Below are 24,052 nucleotides of genomic sequence, written 5' to 3'. Positions count from 1 at the left end.
ATATTACAATTGTTTAATAGTAGTTTTCCGTTCACGTAGTCAAAGAATTCACCGTAAAAAGTAGACCGTAGCTTATATCACATATTGACTCTATAATCTATCTCCAGAGTTCCAGACACAAAAATCATATAAAAAAATCGCTTCGATGCGACATAACCTAAGGACAAACAAACAAACACATTCAGCATTTATAATATGAGTTTATATCCCATCTAACTAATTTTATCATCGTGAAAGTTTATTACAATGATTTGTTATAATTTCACCCAAAAATTGTATTTGTACAGAATTTGCCCTCGTGTCGAACAAAATCTTTTCTCAAAAATGAGAAACAAATATTCCAATACAGAGATAGCATATGAATCCATCGTATCAAATATGATGACGTCACGATGTTGCGGATGGCACGGACAGTCACGGCATTGAATTCATAAGGAAGAAATGCAGTATTGTGGTATTATACAGCTAACCTTTAAATATACTTGGTTCAATTTATAAGACAATAATATTATTTTTATACAGTATCATAAAATACATAGAACAAGCAAAAAGCAATGATCGAGAACTTTCCTCGTTTTTAGGAGCGTCGGTTAAAAACAAGAGCAACAAGGAATGACTAGCGCGTTCATTGAACATTCAATTGAACGACTAGGCTTATCGTTGATTCAAATACATTTTAAATATTTTAAAAGAAAAAATTAGGAATAGGAAAAATTCTATGTAGATGTCCGCCCTTTATCCATTGCTTGATTTAAGTTGAACTATATGACCTCATGTTGTATGGCGAAGTTTTTTTACATTACTGCTATGTGATAATAGAAACTTTATATAACAAATTTCATTCAGAGCACATTACATAAGAATTATAATTATCATATCGTGTTTAATTAGTTGAGGTTCGCTGAGTCTGCACATTACATGTTGGGCAAAATCGCATCGCAGCAAACAACAGAAATTGTTGAAAAATTGTTGAAATTCCATTGTAATAATTATGAATACAATTAGGGAAAATACCAGAAAACTATTTCAAAATATTTACTACAAAAAGAAGGGAATTATAGCGTATAGCAGAGATCTACCAATATAAAAGCTATAGGAACTAATTGTTAAAAAAATGATTACTAATTTTTATTGAGAAATTGAGAATTTTTTAAACGCTAAATGGTCTCTAAAATGGTTATCCAATCCCAATATTATTAATTTACCGTTATTAATTTAGTAAGGTATCTGGTATAAGTCCAGTGGTGGCTCAGTGGTGAGACTTCGGACTTCGAATCGATAAGTCCGGGTTTGAGACCAGGATTGATTTTTTCAATTTATCTGCGCATGTTGTAACATCACCACTTCGTCTATAGTCCACCCTAATTTTATATATCAGTGACCAGACAACGTTCGTTCCTGGTCTATGTATCTATGGATCTATGGGAGTGTTTAATCTAACTTTTTTGGATATTTCCCGTTTTATTTTTTAAAAGTTATTATTGTCATTTTACTCATTAGGTTAAGGGCTTTCGATATCAGTATAAAGTTTTTTGATATCTGCAATAGTTACGGAATAATCGCCTGTGCACACTTAACGAATACACCCTGTATATGTCACTTACCAGAATCATCATCATGTCCCGTATTCAGCTGTAACGCAAGACTTCTCAACTGCTTGAACACTTGCACCGCTTCACTCCTCAACCAGCCCTCTTCCTCCGGCTCTGTTTCCATCTCAGAGTGTAAGGAGCGTACAGTTTTGGTCGGTTCGGGAGCTCCGATACGTTCCGCGAGGGTATCGTGTGATCTTTGGAGACGGTGCAGCTCTTTAATCGTGTTTTGGTAGAGGTGTTCCTGTTAATTGTATGTTTGGTTTAATATAGAATGATATAAAAGTAATGGTAAACTATAATAATGAAAATAAAAAATAGTAATTAAAATAAAGGAATAGTAAAGAATAGTAAAAATACATGTTTGAACATCAACAAAAACGAAATGGTTATACAGTGAAACTTGGTTAAGTGGGACCTGGATAAGTGAGAAACCTCCATAACTGAAACTCATGCTGAGGTCCCAACACTTTGGCACTGAATTACCTCTGTTAGTGGGATGAGGTAAACCTCTATATCTGGGATTTGTTCTTTCGATTTATCATCATAGTTACCTCTATAACTAAGACAGTGTGTACATGCTCGCTTCGATTAGATCTATTCTAAAGTACAAAAAAAAGGGAATGAAAATTCAGTTATAGAATGAAATTTTCTTTTTTCAACACAATGTTTAATTGTATTAATTTCTTATAAATCACGCTTATGCTGATACCTCCATCTAATACAGATACTAATAACAATTTCATAATTTGATCTACAAACCATAACAGTACCTACTAATAGATATATTAGATGGGCGTCTCTACAAATAGTTTTAATGGTATCTTGAAATAAATATACACATTGCTCTCAACGCATGTGTTTCTATTTGATTCAACTATGCTTACGATGTAGTAATATTCAATTAGAATTTAAAAGTTTTTCTGCGTAACTATAATTCATATTTCTTTTCCTAATGCAACTGCTTCATTATAGAGTTATTTATTTTTATTGGGATTGGGTATTTACTAAAAATAGATTAAAATTAAAAAATATCAAGAAACTTCGAATGTTCCTTATTCATTAGATTTTTAGTATTTATTACCTGTTCCTTCAACTGCCTCTCCAAAGCTGCGATCCTATCATTGGCCTCCTCCAACTGCTGCGCGAGGTTGTCTTTGTCCCGGAGCGAGCTGGTCAGGCGTCTCTCCAGGTCTACCTTCTTATCGGTTACCAGTGCTAGTTCAGACTTTAGGGAGTCTAGACTTTGCACGTGGTCCTGTTGATAAAATATTAAAACTTAGTATAAGATTGTTGGCTAAACGGTAAGCTTAGAATTGTAAAACATGTTCTTAATTGTTTCATAATTGCAAACTTATTTATGTTGTTATTCTAGGAGCGTCAATAGATATTGTGCACGTTTAAACAGATAAGTTCATCGAGATAGAATGTACTACGTACTAGAGAGGCGATCGCTACTACACTCTCTTTAAGGGCGCGTATAAAGTCAAATCACCAATCAACTTTTAGTTGATACGTGTAATATTCAAGACCAAATATAAAAAATAAAATATATGTAAAACTTGATGATATTTTCGATTATATTGTCAGATCAAAAACATAAAATATTGAAATTGACTCGATAGAAAAAATTCACGAAGTTACCTCTAAATTTCACACTTTTACGTTTTTTACTGGACATGGTAATACTTATTATGATTTTTTTTTCATAAACAATTATATTAAAACATTTGCAATATATTTGTCAGAGCATTTTGTGTAATTACTTTTAGTTTTGGTTTAATCACGATAAAACACTTTTGGCGCTTACTATATTTTTAATTACGCAAGAAATCATCTTCCATCGCACGTTCCGGGAGCTAAAAACATAATTCTATTTCATACATCAGACGCTATCGCTCCGTTGAGACGAGTAGACCACGCTAAAATTGCTGCGCCGTGTTTTATAATTACGCCGAATATTGATTTGTTGAAAATGGTAAACAACAAAATGAAAAGACTTAAGAAACGAGAACTAAAGAAGATTCAAATTGAAAAGATAACTAAATGTCGAAGGTAATAATGTATATAATGTATAATATAATAGTATTGTTATAATATTAATAAATAATAATTATAATATAAAAAGATAAGTCTTGATTTACCTATTTGAGAAAGTTTAGTTTCTGTAAAATAATTTCGCGGGCTGAGTATTGACGCGATAGCAGCAGCAACTATAGATAGGTAAATAAAATTCATAGTGGTACCTAATTCTTACAGTCGCGGTGCAATCAATCAAGTCAAGAAAGATTTATATTATTATTATTACTATAGGCAGATCCTATGTTCGCTCCAGTAAATAATAATATCAATAATATGTAAACCGGTTGTGAATAGTACATATATCAATCAAGTCAAGAAAGATTTATATTATTATTATTACTATAGGCAGATCCTATGTTCGCTCCAGTAAATAATAATATCAATAATATGTAAACCGGTTGTGAATAGTACATATATATTTACAATCTGTATTAGATAATCATACATAACATCTATACATAGGTATAACAAATTCGTACGAAAGTCAAAATTGTACTTACATTGAATAGGTATTTTTTTATAATATACATATGTATATGTATATATATAATATATTCATAATCTGTATTACATAGTAATATGTAGTACATATCTATACATAAACATAGTTTTTAGAATTTTTGTATGTGTGTCTGTATGTAGGTATGTCTGGGCTCTAATTTTGGTGCAGATATAGCTTGAGACCTGAGAAAGGTCATAGGATGAGTTTTATCCCGTAAATAAAAAAAACTGTCTGTGTTTGTCTGTTTGTTTGTACACGCTAATCTCCGGAACTACTGGACGGATTTGAATGAAAGTTATTTTGTTGTGTAGGTACTATTATATTATCCGGGAAATATAAAATAATAATTTATTTTGAAAACTGAAACACCTGATGCAGAACCGCAACAGACCACCTAAACTACAGATTCATTTGAGAAAGTTTATCCAGGCGAGTTTGGATATTATTATTTGTGTAAATTCTGTAAATTCGTTTCCGCGAGTTGAGTATTCATGCGACGATATTTATAGATACCTACATTCATAGTGGGTACCTACAATTTACAAAGACACTTTTTATACTTAGTTATGTAGGTACCCAATTCCTACGGTCGCCTTGCAAATGCAATCAATCAAATTGACCCTGTTTGAAAGTAATTTACTAATTTCACAGAACAATTTTAAATTTGGAAAATGTGGACCCTCACTCTCAACCTGTGTCTACTGACTATTGCCACGCAGAAAAAAATACTCCAGAAAGGTACCTGCTAAAGTTACCAGCTCTCGATAAAATAATACGTAAATTTCGAAGAACTTTGTAATATTTTATAAAGGATAATTTTTATTTTTATTTTTAGAATAATTGCTGAGTCGAAAAATGTCGTACAATCTAATAGTCCATTGAATAAAAAGTTCTAGAGTGCGTGAGTTAGTAACGTAAGATGTTTCTTCGGAAACATGTCAAGAGTCCCTAGGTAATAAACATACTAAAACCCCGGGCCACTAGGAGGAGCCCCGGAGTGGGGGGAGGGGGGGAATTGGTCCATTTTTTCATTTAGTGCTTAAATCTCAAAAACGGTACATCTTAGAGAAAAACTTTCAAGGAAAAGTTGAAAGGCCATAAAATTATCTACAAGTTGTACCTAGATCACTTTTTCCTATATCCTACCGTTTCTGAGTTATACGCAGTAAAACATGATTTTGGCTCAAACAATTTCCACATCAATCGATCAAAAAATATTTCTTTCTTCCAAAAAACTCAAAAGTGCTACTTGTGACCGGTACTGATAGATTGCTCTTAATTAGGTCTATAATTGGTAAAATAAACACATTCCTCCATGGAAGCCTTTAGGAGGAATCGATTGTCAAAATATTATATTATGGTAGTTTGAGTTACTGAACTTGATCTTTTTATTTTTTTCTTCCAAAAAACTCATAAGTGCAACTTGTGACCGGTACAGATAGATTGCTCATAATTGGGTCTATCATTGATAAAAATACCAGATTCCACCATGGAGGCCTTTAGGAGGTATTGAATTTTATTAGGGTAGTTACGATACATGAACTTTTTAACTAACTACCCTAATAAAATTCAATTCCCCGTAAACGCCTCCATGGTGGAATCTGGTATTTTTATCAATGATAGACCTAATTATGAGCAATCTATCTGTACCGGTCACAAGTTGCACTTTTGAGCTTTTTGGAAGAAAAAAAATAAAAAGTTCATGTATCGTAACTACCCTGATAAAATTCAATTCCCCGTAAACGCCTCCGTGGTGGAATCTGGTATTTTTATCAATGATAGTCCTAATTATGAGCAATCTATCTGTACCAGTCACAAGTTGCACTTTTGACTTTTTTGGAAGAAAAAAATAAAAAGATCAAGTTCAGTAACTCAAACTGCCCTAATATAATATTTTGACAATCGATTCCTCCTAAAGGCTTCCATGGAGGAATGTGTTTATTTTACCAATTATAGACCTAATTAAGAGCAATCTATCAGTACTGGTCACAAGTTGCACATTTGAGTTTTTTGGAAGAAAGAAATATTTTTTGATCGATCGATGTTGAAATTGTTTGAGCCAAAATCATGTTTTACTGCGTATAACTCAGAAACGGTAGGATATAGGAAAAAATGATTCAGGTACAACTTGTAGATAATTTTATGGCCTTTCAATTTTTCCTTGAAAGTTTTTCTCTAACATGTACCGTTTTTGAGATTTAAGCGAAAAATGAAAAAAATGGACCCATTTCCCCCCTCCCCCCACTCCGGGGCTCCTCCTAGTGGCCCGGGGTTTTAGTATGTTTATTACCTAGGGACTCTTGACATGTTTCCGAAGAAACATCTTACGTTACTAACTCACGCACTCTAGACCCCCCTTGGAGGGACTCATTCAATGGACTATAACCAAATTAATCAAAATAAAGTTCTGGAGGAATGTGTGTCGTCGACTGCGTATGTTTATTTAAAAATAGTATCTATACTCGCTATTTCGACAGACTTTTTTTACGGATTCGTGCTCTATACTGTTTCCCTAATATTGTTTTTTTTTATATATTACATACAGACAGTTTTTACTTTTTTATTGTTTTATAATATGTATAGATTATCATTAATAATTATAAACAAATAATAATAAAAAGACATATTACATAATTTGTGATGATTTCAACTTCACTGTTTTATACAATTATTTTAGACAACATACCTACTAACTACCGAAAATACGCGTTGAACGAGCGAAGAATATTGTGTATAATTTAGCGTGCGATGAACTTTACGTACGTTGGATGAGCCGGGTGTATGAGGGTATTGTGAGGGCGCGCGGCATGGCGCGTAATGTTCGGGGCTTAATCGTAGAATTATCTGGCTTTATACGCCCTCTTAACACGAGCTAGAGGTAAGAATCACAAGTCTCTTTAGTCTGTGTCGGACTGTGCTCCCCGCTTGCCGCGTCAACACGTGTTATTGCTCTGTTCAAAATGCCTTCGTGTTTGCTTAGATATTGTTTTAACAGTTCCCATAATACAAACAAAGCCCGAGGAGTGACTTTTCACCAGTAAGTTTCCTTATTATGAGTAAGTCATGCATTTTACTAATATTGTTATCATTTTGCGAAAAATCACCACGCGTTCTGCGTTTCGTGCCATTTTTCATAGACTAACAGCACAGACGTGACACTATCGATGAGTCTGTTAAAAAAATGTAACTGGATTTTTTTAACTATGTATATACAATATCTACTAGGAAAGATTACCATGGTGTAGTACCTAAATATTTATACTTTTACCCGACTACGCAAAGTAAAACGGTAGGTTATAATAAGTAATATTTCTTTATTTACCTATTTTTATTTATTAAAAAAAGGTTAATCAACAGTTGTTCCAATAGGATTTATAAATTATTATGCACAACAATTACAAATAAACACAACATTCACAGAAACTAATACAGTAAAAGTTCTTTAATCGCGCTTCCTTTATTCGTGTTTTCACTATTCGCGGATTAAAAAAATGCGACCCAATTTCTATATTCACGACTAAAAATTTTTTTTATTCGCGGATTTAATTAGTACATACTACATACATAATAATAAAATTATTCCAATAGGTATCTTACCCAATATCCTTGTCAAATGGACTAATAAGAAAGTAAAATAGATCTTATTACAAGTTTGCCTAAAGTAAGTACTTATTATTATGTTCTTAAATGATATCGCCGAGGCCTTTGACACAAGCCGCCTTTGTCGCAAGCCACCTCTGCGGCGATTGATGTTTTTGAGAATGTAAATAAACAGAATGGAAGCAACCTTATAAATAAAGTATATTTTTAAATGTAGTTCCGTTTATAGTAAATTTACAAAAATTGTGATCGAGTAAGGGGGCATCCATAAATTACGTAAGGTGTTTTTTAAAATTTTCTGCACCTCCCTCCCCCCCTGGTGAGATGTCGTGAGAATTTATTCAACCCCTCCCCCATCCTCGAATCTCACGTGAGATTTTTCAAAATGTGAGTTTCTTATACGTAAACGCCATCAACATTGAATCATCGTATCCATTTAATTAGGGCTATTATAAACCAATACTCCAAAATTCAAAATTCGATTACATCATGACGCAAAAACTGATAAAACTATTGATTACTACACAAAACGACAAAAGCTTACTAAATTGATATTATTTAAAGGAAAATAAAATCAGCGTTTTATTAATTCCCTAGTATCAGTACCACCAGATAGTACCGAGTAAACAGATTGCACAATGTGTCGCATCTGCACGCATTGCTTAATCTTTGAACTTGAAGCCACGCCTCGCTCGTTCCACACGTACCCCACCACATCGGCCGCGCGCAATGTTTTTGTTTGGAATAACCCCTCTATACATATATCTCGATGGATAAGTTCAGAAATTTTCTTCTTCTTTACATATATATTTATTAAAAGGATAAAATAAATTAAACAATGATTCTGAATATGATCTAAGTTCTGAATTGATAAGGTAATAAATATCTCTTTAAAAATAAACATTTTCAATTTATATTTAACTAGCTTTCCACCTTCCACGGCATCGTCCGCGTTTTTTAAGAGTGAAAAATTATCAATCGGTGAAAAAATAATGAGTTGCAATGGACTTTAGACTTTATCACTAATACACAAACGCAGCGGAGGCCTTTGTTTTAGAATATCTATTGATAAACTAGTCACCTTCAAGCTGGTCATCCGTATGGAGCACTGGTCCTTCAAGCCATCTAGCTGAGCCAGCAGCTGTGCCTCGGTGGCTGACGACTCTTTGAGCTGCGTTGTAAGCCGCGAATTTTGGGCTGTGAGCTCTGCTATCAGGTTGGCTTTTTCCTCATCTCGCTGTAAGGAAAGGTTAGAATTAGAAATTGGTGGATGGTGACAAATAATAGCTTAAACATTCTTATAAAAACGATATCCTAATAGTTTGGTAAAATTAGATGGAATAGACGATTTGAAAAGTATGGTAAGAATAAATGGAAGTTTGTCCCTGTTCCACAAATATACATATTATAGTTTGACGTATCGCATGAGGATTTGAATATCATATGAGTAACGCCATGGACTGAAACTTGTACACAAGAAATCAAATTGTATTGATGAGTGAGTGAGATGACTTTCAATCTTCCTAAAAATTCATATGCATCAATATAATTGGCATTTACCCGAAATACAATATTAAATCATCCCTTGAGACTATTTCTTTTTAATAGGCTTCTAATAATATTTGTAAAATTGCCTAAATAAATACCGCTTCGATAATAGCGCTAAGAGTTTTGTTTTGAACCTCAATACGTATGTCGCAAGTGCTTTTCGTAAAAGGTAATTTATGGGTAACTAGCTTTCCGCCCGCGGCTTCGCCCGCGTTTTCAAAGAAAAACCCGTTCCCGTAGGATTTCCGGGATAAAACCTATCCTATGTCCTTTCTCGGGTATCAAAATATCTCTATACCAAATTTCATGCAAATTGGTTCAGTTGTTAAGGCGTGATTGAGTAACAGACAGACAGACAGAGTTACTTTCGCATTTATAATATTAGTATGGATTTACTAGTACGATTTAAATAACCATATAGACGAGAAAATATAGGTCAGGTGAGATATTTCCCTTAGGATTCTACTTCATAGAATACTTAAGTCTAGCCTGACCTAGTGGAATAATTAACAGTTAATACTGTTCTACAATGGATGTACTTATATTCGTTATAATGACGAAATAACACTTTAGTTATATTTGATTAGCATCGATACATGGTAAGGCCGGGGTAACTATATAGTAGGTTCTCTATCGATGGTATTTAATATAATAGAAGCTATTTCATAGATTTTCTCTAAAAAGAAACGTCTTCTTCAGTGGCTTATTAATTACATATATTGAAATCATAATTAACTCAAAATTAATCAACATTGTTCGAAACAAACATACGGAGTTGTTGTCGATCGTCTTTATAATAAAATATTAGATTGAGCATTATTTATTTTACACGTTTCTAAAGTTAAAAATGTATTTTCCATTAGGTTACACTGTCAATACTTCGAAATAACAGCATTCAATAATAATTTCAGTGCGATAAGTACGGAAACAAAAGTTCCTATTTCCTTTCCTGGGCACCAAAATTGGTACTTTTTACAAAAAATCCGCAAGACCAATGTCACGTTTACTCAGTTAAAACAAAACGCTGTTCACTGAACCTTAGCGTAATTAATCGCCTTAATCCATTACTTTTCAATTAATAATGCAATTTGAACTCTATTACGAGGGAAAAAGGCTTAAAATTGGGATAGATTTCAGAGCATCAGAAGGACAAGTGACAAAAATTGATGCAATAGTGAATGGCGCAAATACGCTTTGTCTATCAAATGATTGACGGTTTACAGCAGAAGATACGAAAAATGTTTAAAATAAGGTTCTTAATTAAGAAAAAAAATCAAAGATTTCGTACTTGTTACTGTACCGATGCAGATGGTGTCAACAAAATGTAAGAGGCAAAACCAAATATATGTGGTTTTGTACCTTTTCAGCTAAGATAAATAAGTAATGACTTAATCAGGAATATAAATATTCAATTATTTAATCCAATTTTGAGGATTCAATAATAATAATTCATTTGACATAGAGCACAGGATAGTTTCAATTGCTTGTGTACAGGGCCGAGGGCGTGTATTTAATTGATGTCAGACATAAATTAATTATACCGATCTTTTTTTTTACCAAAGTACCAGAAAAGCACCATTTTACAGTATGTACATACACTTAGAAAAGCTTTAATTAATACTAAATTGCATATACAGAAGACATACATTTGACTTCTATCTAATTACAAGCTACACACACAAACACACAGACATACCCATAAATTTGTCACAAAATACAGGTAATTACAATCTCCAGGGCTACAGAATAATGACAGGATATCAACATGTGGATGTTTGGTAAGAGGATGCTGTGAAGGGCGTACAGTCGAAGGTTCTTAGTGGGAACACATTGGTGTGTTAGATGTTATTTTGTAATAGTTTTTACATTAAATTGGTATGTGAATAGCAGCATGAATGTATTTAAAATCATTTGACTGGCACGTTTGTTATATATTTTTTCTTGGATTTTAAACGTGCGTCGAAACTTATTGATTTCATATTTAATTCAAACAAAGTGTGAGTATTACGTATTTGGGATTTGACGTCATTTCAAAGGTTTTCCTCGGACTAAATTGAATTAATTTCCCACAAATTGAATCGGCCTTGTATAGGTGTCACGCAAAACCTTCATAAAAACCTACTATAGGCTTGACTAAAGCATGAAACTATCTTTCATGTTTCAATTCAAATAGGAAGAACTTTTAAGTGATGTAATTTCATTTCTTGTGATTATTTACATGCTTTTATTAGCTTCACTTGTTTGTTTATATGTTTGTCTATAACGGCTTCCTCCAGAATAGATTTTGATACACTTTAAACGAACAGATTTAATTCTATCTTGGAACACTTATCAAGGATCGATGACAATATGGTGCGTGTTTTTTAGATGAACTATATTATTTTTTAGCAATAAATACCTTCTTTTCATTATTTTATGTTTGCCCTTACAATAGTATGTCACAAAAAAGCTCTGTTATTTTTACATTCCTTTGAAATATCTGGGAATATTCTAGTTGGTCATGCAGGCATGACAAACTTGCATGTGTAATGTTTTAAGTTATGACGTCAAGGTAAATGCTGCCATATTTAAAGGTATTAGTAATCAATATTCAATACTGTATATCGATACTGCAATCAAGGACATGTGTTTATGTAATTAAACCACAAATAATATTTATTTACTTTATAATTGCATGCTTTAGATGTATGCAATTAGCAATTACCGGTAGGCGAATTGGTCAATGGCCATGACTATGTAAGCTTGGTTCCATGAATTCTATAGTACATTTTCACAAATTACATATTATAATAACAATTCTGAATCCAGGTATAAGTCACAAAATCCAAAATAGTGATTTTTTTTGTTTGTTCGTAACGTAGGTGGTGGTGGTAGGTAAGTGCTCGACCATTTTACAAAATATTTTTTTCTGTCAGAATGCCTTTCTTTACCCAGTAACATGTTAATCACATCGCAAACATCCAGCTAATCTCAGGAACTACGGGTCCGATTTGAAGAATTTTTTCAGGGTTAGATATATCCTATTTATTGAGGAGGGTTATAGGCTATCATCACGCTAAGACCAATAGGAGCGTAGCAATGCGAGTAAAACCGTGAGGCACAGCTAGTATAAATATAAAGTGATTACTTAAACGGATTTCCCAATACACTAATTACGTATTTGTAAGGCCCAAGACGTTTAAGAGGCTTTGGATTAATTAATACACTGAATTAGGTAATTTAGTTGGCTTCTCATGTCTTGGTATTTTGTGAGTCCAAGGGCGTGGAAATTTAAGTAAGGTTACATATACATACAGCTTTATTATGGTAGTGTTAGTGTATAGTAGCCATGCCCCTTCTCACCTTCAATTAATGAACAACACAAAAAGAATTCAATTCTTACCAGTACTTTCTGAGATTAGCGTGTTCAAACAAACTCTTCAGCCTTATATTTAGGTTTGATATCTCATTCAATTTTTGAATGGTCCATCTAAAATACTTTTATTTTATGACTTTTTACAGTACTGCTTTTTGTGGAACTGTATAACAGGAAAGGTCTTTGCGATATTACGATTAAAGAAGGGACTTGCAAGGTTTTTTAATTTTTTTTAATAAAATCATGCTTTATGATGCGACTTATTCCATATTTTTCTATGATTGAAAGCTGGCTTTGATAAAAAGAAAGATGTATTTTCTACTATACCTAATATAATGCGCTTTTATCATAGTTTTCATTGCTCCAAATTTGACGTAACTTAAAAACATCTGCCTGCGTTTAGTATTGTGTCCACTTACTGGAATACGCCGGATTCTGAACTAGCCTACCATCCAGTCACCGTCTAGATGATCTAACGTGTAGGGTTTCTCTAAATCCGGAAGGTGTCACGTTTGATGGGATCACGTTTTCAATACGATTCGTTGCGCATTATTTTTGTGGTCACGCTTCCGTTGGATTATATTACTATTAATAGATTGGTCTGAACAAAAACTTGCTGGTCTAGAATTAGGCTCTAGTATGATATGGATTTAAAGGTCATAAATTGTGCAAAGTTAAAGGGCTATTGTTGGACGAATGCCAACATTACATATTTGCATTACGACCATGGTCCTGCATTAAGCGGTTGTTATAGTAGATAGCTACATTATTTACAGCTGTTGTGTCATCATCATCATCATCATTTCCAGCCTTTCAGGACGTCCACTGCAGGACATAGGCCTCCCCCAAAGATTTCCAAAACGACCGATCACCAGCGGCCTGAATCCAGCGGCTCCCCGCCACTTTGATCAGGTCGTCTGTCCATCGCGTTGTAGGCCGTCCCACACTGCGACGTCCTGTACGCTGTTGTGTATTAAATGTTATTAGCTAAATTGTAATACGTATAATCAATATTAATACATTTAATAGATTTTGAAGACTTGAAACAAGTTCCAATCTATTAACTAATGGTTAAAGAAATTAAGAGACTTTTTTCAAATTTAAATAGCATTTAGGTAGCGAAAACTGACTTTGTTTAATCGCCATGCCACGCATTGAGAGCACATAAACGTGTTAAAATACATATTTATGCTATCCTATAATACCTAATACCTATAAATATATCGTTACATTTGAGGCTGTTTAACCCACCAAAAATCAATACAAATTACTCATAATATCTATGAACATGGCATTTTTAGTGTTATTTCAGAATCGCAATAAATCCATATAATAGACAAATAACGTCTTTCCTTAACCTTGGCTCAAATGACCAGGTGCCCACTGAACGTGATGGCAGTGCCTCCACTGAAGGTCAATTAAATAATTGGATGAACGTATTTTTGGCTGTGACTTACCTTACCTACGCGTGTTATTTTTATAGGGTTCCGTGAAGGTAATTTTATTTGAACCGACTTCCAATAAGTGATGTACGTTTTTTATGGTGTGGGTGAATTAACAAATAAAAGAAAAATATATTATTATTATGTTTAAACACAAAAAGGCAAAAATTCCAGTGCCTCAAGCGATACATTCATGTTTAACTTTTATAGTAGGTAATGAAATTTAATTAATTCAAAGAATAAAGATACTTTAATAAAAATTTTAATAAAAATGTTGTTAATTTAAAAGAACACTTAACAACGAAATGAAATAAATAAAAATATGCTTATTCATAACCGTTTAATGTATATAAAACAATATTATACCGCATTTTTGTATTAAATACATATTTTAATACTTAAAAAGCAATAAATTTGAATATTGTACGGAACTCAAGACACGCGATTGGCTTTCTAAGTTTTTTATTTTTTTATACATTATAGTATTAGTCACAAGAGTGGATTATTATCGGCTATTTTAAGGTTTAAGGTAATAATTGAGTTAAGTGACCGGTAGAATAAGTGAGAACTTAAGTTATGTTTTTGACGGTTAAGTTATACCATCGTTAAATTAATATGCGCAAAGCATAGTTTGATTAAACTATAAACTAGAGAAATTGAAGCTTTTTAAACGGATTCAAAATTACACTTGTTCATTGTATTATTAGAGTTAGTACCTCAAAAGGACAATCGTATGTTATTCCCTAAAATTGTTACTTAGTAGCTGATGCATTTTATACACCTTTAAAAATTTATTAGTTTGTACTGAGAGTAAAAACTAATTGCTTTTTCATTTAATTTCTTATCAAAAACCAAACACAAACATTTATCAAACTTGTTAACAATTAAAACATTAACTGTACGTGTATCGAGATAACGGCCTAATTTATCTGTAACTGTATGTTATCATTGATAACAATGATAATAAACATGAATCATATGAAGTACATTAACTGCCATTACTGTGTAACTTTGTATTTAATTCCCGAATGATTAATCTTGTAATAGAGGTAAAAATGTGTTTTTTTTTAATTAGCCTCTACCTTTGGCTTCGGTGATCGGTCACGGGAATTTATTTCGCTGAATATAACAATATACCTACCAATGCCTGCAATAAAATAACCCATACCTACCAATTCTGTTTCACTTTTTTCAGCTAATTGACTTCCAATTTTCATTAAAATCGTACATACTGGTGGAGGACTTAAACACATGAGGATTTAAGTGACTAGGCATATAACAAAATATCTATACTAGCAGGTAATCTATAATATTACCAGCTTAACATTTACCTGTTTAACAGAATTATCCCTGCTATCAATCTTGGCACTGAGCTCCTTGATATCATTCTGCAGCTCCAGGATCCTGGCCTCGTACTCCCCCTGGTTGGTGTCCAGCCGCCGACGCAGCAGGTGCTTCTCTTGCTCCAACTCCTGGAAGAGAAGAGAACATGAATATTCAGACCGGTCCAACTTTTAGAAGAGAAGAATAAGAACACAGAATAACAAAATTTTAGTTCGGCAGTTGAATTCAAATTTATTTTTTAAAATGCTGTCTAAATAAATGTTTCGAGTTTGAATTTACCCAAGGCACATAAAACATGAGAATCGGCCATGACGTTTCAGAACTTCATATTTTTTCTAAATTATTTCGTTTTCTTCTCAGTCAAACTATTAAGTGCTATTAAAGGCCGTTCCCAATATCGTATCTATCTTCGGTTTGACCCTACTAAAGATAGAAAATGCTATCTATCTTTTGTTTTGGCGTCCCAATAAGCTTACTAGCGATAAACTAACCTATCTCTGATCGCTATCTATCGTCTGGAGGACTAACTGCTTACTAGAGGTATATTTTTCTCTTTGAATTTGTCTATTTGAGCGTCCCAATAACGTCTTGGCAGCTGTCAGCCAGTAATGGCCGTTCCCAATATCGTATCGATAGACAGAACCTTACTAGCTATCGGAGATAGCTGTCTATCTATAACCGTAGTTTGAATATTGGGAACGGCCATGACAATACATATTCATATTTATCCAGTCTACACTGTTTCGCAAAAGAAACTCGATACAATGTACCTAAGGCCGGTATGCTGTACGTGTCTTGCGTCGATTGCGTGATTTATCAACTAATTATAATTTAATTACAATATTGCCATACTGATTAATTAATTAATTTGAACATCAATAGCGTTGTTTTCGTGTCAGAACTCAGAAGCCAAACGAGCAGAACCGTCTTGATAGAAATAATTTATTGTTTGCTAGTCGAGGTATTGACAGTAGCAATCAAACATTTTTTCTACGTTCACGAAACATAAAGTTAGGTATAATGTATGTTCGAAAATCAACTCAATGAAATTATAAATATTATTTATTGAATGCTTTACAAATTTACAATTACGAAGTAGTAGCTGATAGTAGGTACGTGCTTGTAGGCTTCAATAGAGACACTGAACCTTTAAAGCTGGATCAATGTAACAGAAAACTTAAGTTTATCTTTACTTATCTATTTGAACATTATATTCATCTATCTATTTATTTAAAATGTAACTAAATAGTTAAATACATATAGATAATTGCAATAAAAGGCTTTTATAATATACATTTATAAAAAAATATGTAAAATGACCTATACATAACAAAATATACGCATTCATATACACATATTATTTTACATTCATTACTTGCTGAATGTAAATTAATAAAAGCAAACTGCGTAAATAACTTAGAAACAATAAAATTTTGCGTCATTGTAATACGATGCAATTGTGAAAATATGATATCTTTGTTCTTATTAATTTTTTATTTAGTTTTGTTAAATTGAACGAAATTAAAAGTAATGAATTGAACAAAAGACAATTGCTTTTAACAAAAAACTAAACCGCCTTAAAATTTTCAGACTTCAAACTGAATTGGGCACTACAAGGGACGCACCAGTTCTCAAATAAACGAAGTCATCAAAATCTGTTCACCCAGTCGAAAGTTCTGAGGTAACAAGCCAAAAATAAAATACATTCGAATCAAGCACCTCCTTCGAAGTCAGTTGAAAAATATCTTCAGAACTGTTGACTGAGACTTGTGCGATGCATGAAGAACAACATTAACGTACCTACAATGTTTTATTCTTATTTCACACAAAACCGCGTGTTCAAGCTACATGTATAAAAATTTTCCATACATTGCTTACAAAGGGCTTAACTTTCGAAACTCATAATTACATCGATTTAGAAACTCGGGTTTTTATAACAATAAGATTATGTTTAAACAATGGCTGCTTGTCCTTCATGTCATTGTAATAGATTAGATATTGTTACGATTGTATGAGATTTATAAGCGGAAATAATAGCTATATTTCATTGAATCTCTAGACAGATCATACTGTGAAATAGAAAATAGACAATAATTGATAAGCTAATACGAAAATCAGTTCAATTTTCATTTATAAGTTTCAGTTTATGTAGGTAGGCTAACCTAACTACGGTTAAATAAATATAAACATAAATTATCTATATGCCTAAATTATCTAATATTGGTACGAAGAAAATACTTCAAATTCCGCTTATTGTTATATTTTTTTTACATAATTATATCCGAATTATTGCACATTGACAATTATTAATTAATTTATCAGTTCCTTAACTTTAATTCCATTAAACCTTCGCACAATTTAAAAAGAAATTGGTTGTCTGTAAAGTCGGTTTACTGACGATAGTTGAACGTGACACGTGACAACGTCCGATTGTGCTTCTTTGTCGCTCGTTCCGCGCTCTCGCTTGCACTTCAAGCCTTACATGGAACGCCTCAGAGCGAGGTAACGCCGCATGAGTCATGTTTTTTCGTGCTTGCAGCCGGCTATATCGAATTATAAGACGTTGTCACGTCAAAAAAGTTAATTAAACAAACAATAGACCATAGTCTATGCCCATTAAAAAAAATATATGTCACGCGCACTGTCAGCGTAATTGCCCGCGAAAAAGCTTCTAGAACATTTGTGAAACCGGCCCAGATGTTCAGGCGTTCCCATAAGATCACAATACTGCTCTGCATTACACGCTTTTCTGAGCCTGCTTGTTGTTTTCGACGAATTTGCTTATGTTTATGTGGTTAGATGATGAGCGTGAGTTTGTATTTTATGGATTTACTCATGTTATTGTAAAAAGGTTACCAATACAACATTATTTCTTCAAAAACGCCATACTAACGCACGATTAGTCGTCAAAGTGAAAAAGAGACAAATGAAGTCAATTCTGGCTATTTAACCACATCTCAAAGTACCCGGAGCTTTTTTTACTCCTGATAATTTTATAAATTTCATATAGAGCTTCAATTAATTCGTAATTATTACCTTACACAAATACATTTTATTATTTATTTTAATTAACAAATTAAAGTAATACTTATCGTGATATCATATTATAATTATTAAACTAAGTTATTATATTACTCCACACAGTAGGTTGCCTGGAAGAGATCACTCTTAAGTGATAAGGCCGCCTTCTGTGCTGGACTAGTTATAAGTTTTAATTTTAAGGATTTGTTTGTATGCCAGCACAATAAAGTGTTAATAAATAAATAAATAAAATAAGTTAATCATAACAATAGCCTACAATAGTAAGTAGGTACTAGGTACTATAGTGTTTTTTAATTGTAATAGTATTTGTATTTAGTAGTATTTTTTAATATTCATGAATGAATGAATACTAAAAATCGTTTATCGCAGCAAAGGCTCGACAAATTGCGATTATCTTTGAGAAAATGAGGATGAGAAACGACCTTCTAGTATGCATTATTAATTATAATAAAATTAATACCTAATATACAACAGACTATCAGAAACAACAGATATTGTAAGAAAGGAAAGGTTTATTAATAAAATTGCGTAAACGCGCAGAAAGTTTTGTAAGACCAATAAGTTAGCATGATCATGCATTTTTATGCAATACTAGATTTCCGCCCGCGGCTTCGCCCGCGTTTGCAAAGGAAAACCCGCATAGTTCCCGTTCCCGTGGGATTTCCGGGATAAAAACTATCCTATGTGTTAATCCAAGTTACCCTCTATATGTGTGCTAAATTTCATTGTAATCGGTTCAGTAGTTTTTACGTGACACCATACATCCATACATCCATACATCCATAGTCCATACATCCATACATCCTTACAAACTTTCGCCTTTATAATATTAATAGGATTAAAAAAAATAACAAAATATACGTTAAGCAGTGGATTCGCCCGTGTTGTCAAAGAAAATTTCCAAGGGAATGAGATGTTTCAACAAGGTAAAAAGTAGCCTATGTCCCTGCGTCCTAATTATCTTTAAACACAAAAATCATACCCTAAAATCGATCCGATAGGTACGACGTGAAAGAAAGACATACAAAAAAGGAAATTTTTCATTTACCACATTATATTATATACAATGAAAAATAGGACCTATCGTTTTTGAAGTCGGTTAAAATAAAGTCGTGCTCCATACAAAATTGGTCAACCCATGACTAAAGGATAGGCGGGGAGCGGGCGGCGGTAAGTGCGAACTAATGTGATGTGACTAATGACATAACGACGGTAATGCTCTCCGACTATATTTGACTCTTACAAAATGTGGATTTTCTTTGTTGTAAAGTTAGTCATTATAGTTAATGGTATTTACTGGGTTTTGAAATAAAGTTCAGATATTGAAGTTTTTTTAATATTATTGTGTGTGTTATTTTAATTTTTATTGTTGAAATAGTAAATAACTTCTTTAGAATCGACTTACTTTTATTTGACTTACTTTAAACGGACAGATACAATTCAAACTTTGTCCACCTATCAAGGATCGGTGACAATACAATTAAGAGTGTTTCTTACTTTTCTAAAGTATATTATTATTCATTGAATATGTAGGTAAAGAGCTTTCTTGTACACTTACCATGTTCATTCAAAACAAGAAAAACTTCCACGCTTCCATGCCCATTTATGAGTCACAGCAAAATAAGCATTAACTATTAAGTATTCTTCTTTATTCTACGGAATTTCCCATTCTCATAGCCTTTGTCTTTAAAAATAATGTAGTTTTCTAGAGGAACATTTTCAATGTCAGTTAGGTATGTATGTACTTAGGGTATGTTGTTTTGAGTTTATCCATTCAAATCAAAGTACAAAGAACAAACATTCTTAAATATGTACTACGTTTATAACAAAAGCCTAAACATTAACAAAAACTAATATACAGTATAGTATACTAGTTTAACGCCCGCGGCTTCGCCCGCTTTGTCTAAAACCCAATTAATATATACTTAAACCTTCCTCTTGAATCACACTATCTATTAAAAAAAACCGCATCAAAATCCGTTGCGTAGTTTTAAAGATTTATGCATATAAAGGGACATAGGGACAGAAAAAGCGACTTTGTTTTATACTATGTAGTGATGACACAGACGAAAAACACTTCTGCCTCGCGGAACTAAACTCATTAGATATTATAAAAAGTTATCCGCCAAGTCTGTTCGCGATAAACTCAAAAACTACCCGACCAATTCTTATTGTTTTAACCAATCGATGTCGTCGTGGTTTTTGATTGAGGTTTGTAAATTGTTTTTATATTAATTTGTTAAGTTAGACACCGCGGACGAACCCGCAGACCGTGGGTCAGACACTAGGTAAACCATAATATAAAATAGAATTTAAAAATCACACAGACAGGTATATAGGTATCACCTATCCTACCTCACGGGGCATAAGAAACCATAAATCATACAAAATAACATCCATCAAACATATCGTCATATCTATTTTACATTCAGATGCGCATGCGCAAGAGTTGATTACATCAACTACTGGTCGATTGTGAAAATGATGACAACAACTGCAATTGGGAGACAGACCTGTCAGAGCAGGGTTTTATATTTTTTTCATTGATAGTAAAATTAATGGTAATTTATACTTTTCTATCCATACATATAGCGGGTAACATATTCTGTTTATTTTATACACATACATTGCTAAACCAATGCGATAGTTTAGCAATGTAAGTATGTGATTTAAATAATTGAAATCAAAATTGAAAAATTGAATATCCACGGTTTTTTTTTTAATCCTATTCAAGTTGCCGTTAACAATAAGGCAAAAGATGCGGGTTCGAATCGTGATAGAGTCGAGTCTAGTCTTAAAAAATTTGAAATTTCTAAGCTATTTTTTTTTCTCAGGTGAACCGTAAAATTTTTGCTTATTCTGTCCGCGGTTCAATCTAATGTACATAGTATACTAATATTCAAAATCTGCTACTGTTAAACAGCTAGAATACCAAACGCATATCAAATGAAATTAATTCGGAGCACACAAGCCGATACACTTTCACCGTTTCTAATAAACGTAACGTGCAGTTTAATTGTATTGTTACGTAATTAAAAGGACACTGTTTACTTTTTTTTAAACAAAAAATGCGGATTAATGTATGTGAATAACCAATAATAAAAAAATATAGACATGAGTATAAAACTTAGCATAATAAATTTAATTTTTATCCAGTGTAATTTACAATTTAAATGAATCCAACGCCTCTCTAAATATAATTCTATGTAGCCATCTACACAAAAATGTACCCGAAAACAAAAAACCTAACCCTCTCTTCCTGCAGTCGGGTAACGACCTAGACAGCAATGCTCTTTACGAATATTTTAATTAAACAAACATACGGTAGGAAGTTGCAATTCGAGTCGAATTAACAGGCAAATAATTCAATCATTTGCATGTGTATGGAATTCATGATATGCGTAATTTGTAGTGTCCGACCGAAACTAGTTTCCAGGCCGAAACCGAAACCGAAACCGAATGTTCGGCCGTGGCTTCAGTTTCGGCCGAAACCGAAACCGAAACCGAAACTCACGTGGTCTAGTATGAAGTTTCTAAAAATCCTGAACTTTGGTGCATTTGACCTATTATTTTGCCATAATTAGGGCATGAAATGAAAACACAGTATATTAAATTTGTTGTAATCATTAATTTAATCCATACTAATATTATAAATGCGAAAGTAACTCTGTCTGTAAAAATAATATTTTTAAAATATTAATAACTAGCTTTCCGCCCGCGGCTTCGCCCGCGCAGTCAAAGAAAAACACGCATAGTTCTCGTTCCCGTGGAATTTCCGGGATAAAACCTATCTTATGTCCCGGGGTAAAAAGTAGCCTATGTCCTTTCTCGGGTATCAAAATATCTCTACACCAAATTTCATGCAAATTGGTTCAGTAGTTAAGGCGTGATTGAGTAACAGACAGACAGAGTTACTTTCGCATTTATAATATTAGTATGGATAACAATTTTAATTTTTATTATTTTTTCAAATTAAGTTCTCAGTAAAATCAGTCATCTAAATCAAATCAGTAATTGTTACTGTTACTTTAAAATTTAAATAAAAGTTTTGGTAATTTGAGATCTTTCTCTTTATTAAAGAGTATTTAATACTTTGGATTGGTATTTGTACTTAGAAGAATAATATGTCTCTTTTAGGTACCTTTTATATAAAAATAATAATTATTAATTACCATTACACCCTGTTCCAATCTCAACATAGATAATCAAAAATTGTTTCCACCAGCGTGGGTCAACCAACGCTTTGACAGCGTCCGTCAAAGCGTTGCCGAGGAAAACGAAGTTAAGCGAGCGTGAACGTGTGTGAACTAAGTTCACTGAACTTGCGAAATAAGTTTCGGTTTCGGCAAAAGTTTCGGCCGATTTTGGCCGAAACCGAAACTGCGGCCGAAACTTGATTTTTGGCCGAAACTCGGCCGAAACCGAAACCGAAACCGAAAGTTCGGTCGGACACTAGTAATTTGTAAGTATTTATGTCACTTAATATTCGCAAATATTATATAATTATAAACCAGTAGAAATGTCCAATTAATTTTTTTTTACATGTAAATACATATGTACATAAATACAAAACAATTTTGACACGTCCAAAACAATTTTGACACGTCTAGGAATACCTGTGCTAGAGACGAAAAATATAATATTGATACCTATAACTCTTGTGGAGAAAGGAATCCATCGAAAAAGGGAGGATCATCGACCAGTCTACTCGACTGGCCGGTAAGGCCCCGATGAATGATGTCGGAAATTTGTATACAGTGTGGGAATTTTCGATGGGTCCTGGAGGAAATATACCTACTTGAAATACTTTAGATAGTAAATATTGCTGAAAGGAAACATTCCTTTATTTTTAAATAGAATTAGAACTGCATTGAAAGATTTCGAAAACTTCACTTGCTTCGACCGGGAATCGAACTTATTAAAAATTAAAAACGACGTGTAGTGTCAACCAAACAACTTGAGTTGTTGAAAATTACTAACACACCTTTTTGGAACAAAAAAGGCACATGTTTATTGTTGTTTTTATGTTAATGGACAGACAAGACACTACAATTTTAATTTATTTGTATAGATTTTAACACGTAAGCGATATATAAATAATGCAAAACAATATGATTCATCGGTGACATCATCATTATATTTGTTTCTGTAAATTGATATTTTATGTAACTTTATCGGTATTTAGTATCTTTCTTATATCTGTCATGTTTTAGGATGTACAAATATTTCCTAATGTTTTAAAAATAAAAAAAACAGGACAGTTAGTTGCACGTTTGTCTGTCTGTCTCATTTTCAAAAAGAATATGTTGAAATAGGGGATTCAAGTATTTGTCCGGGTATTTGCCACAAAGTAATTTCCATAAGTAGTAACTACATTACCCTTAGCTCTGATAAATCTTTGAACTTCACTAGAGATCTGAATCTCAATGACACAAAATGAACCACAATAATAAGCTACATTTCTATAAAACTATTAAACCAGATTATTCAAGCTTCATAGATTAGCGGTGTCAAACGACGTGCTCGTAAGTCGTAACTCGTAACA

The 24,052-nt window shown here is 32.9% G+C and overlaps 1 protein-coding gene across 1 annotated transcript in view; it reads right to left on the bottom strand.

The window, feature by feature from the left end:
• The window catches only part of LOC149899357 (bicaudal D-related protein homolog), a 99,797-nt gene that overhangs the window by 29,319 nt on the left and 46,426 nt on the right, over positions 1-24,052 (bottom strand). Inside the window, exons 2-5 of the mRNA XM_090114786.1 lie at positions 15,453-15,593; positions 8,858-9,013; positions 2,677-2,850; positions 1,605-1,836 (exon numbers count right to left, since the gene is read on the bottom strand). Of these exons, the coding sequence (XP_089970912.1) occupies positions 1,605-1,836; positions 2,677-2,850; positions 8,858-9,013; positions 15,453-15,593 (703 nt within the window). The remainder of the gene's footprint in view (positions 1-1,604; positions 1,837-2,676; positions 2,851-8,857; positions 9,014-15,452; positions 15,594-24,052) is intronic.

Source organism: Colias eurytheme, chromosome 21 (assembly GCF_061535395.1).
Source record: "Colias eurytheme isolate Ceu_HAF_F1 chromosome 21, ilColEury1 Martin Lab GWU primary, whole genome shotgun sequence".
NCBI classification, from domain to species: domain Eukaryota; kingdom Metazoa; phylum Arthropoda; class Insecta; order Lepidoptera; family Pieridae; genus Colias; species Colias eurytheme.
Note: the sequence above shows the minus strand (reverse complement) of the source record. Positions and strands in the feature narration are given on the sequence as shown.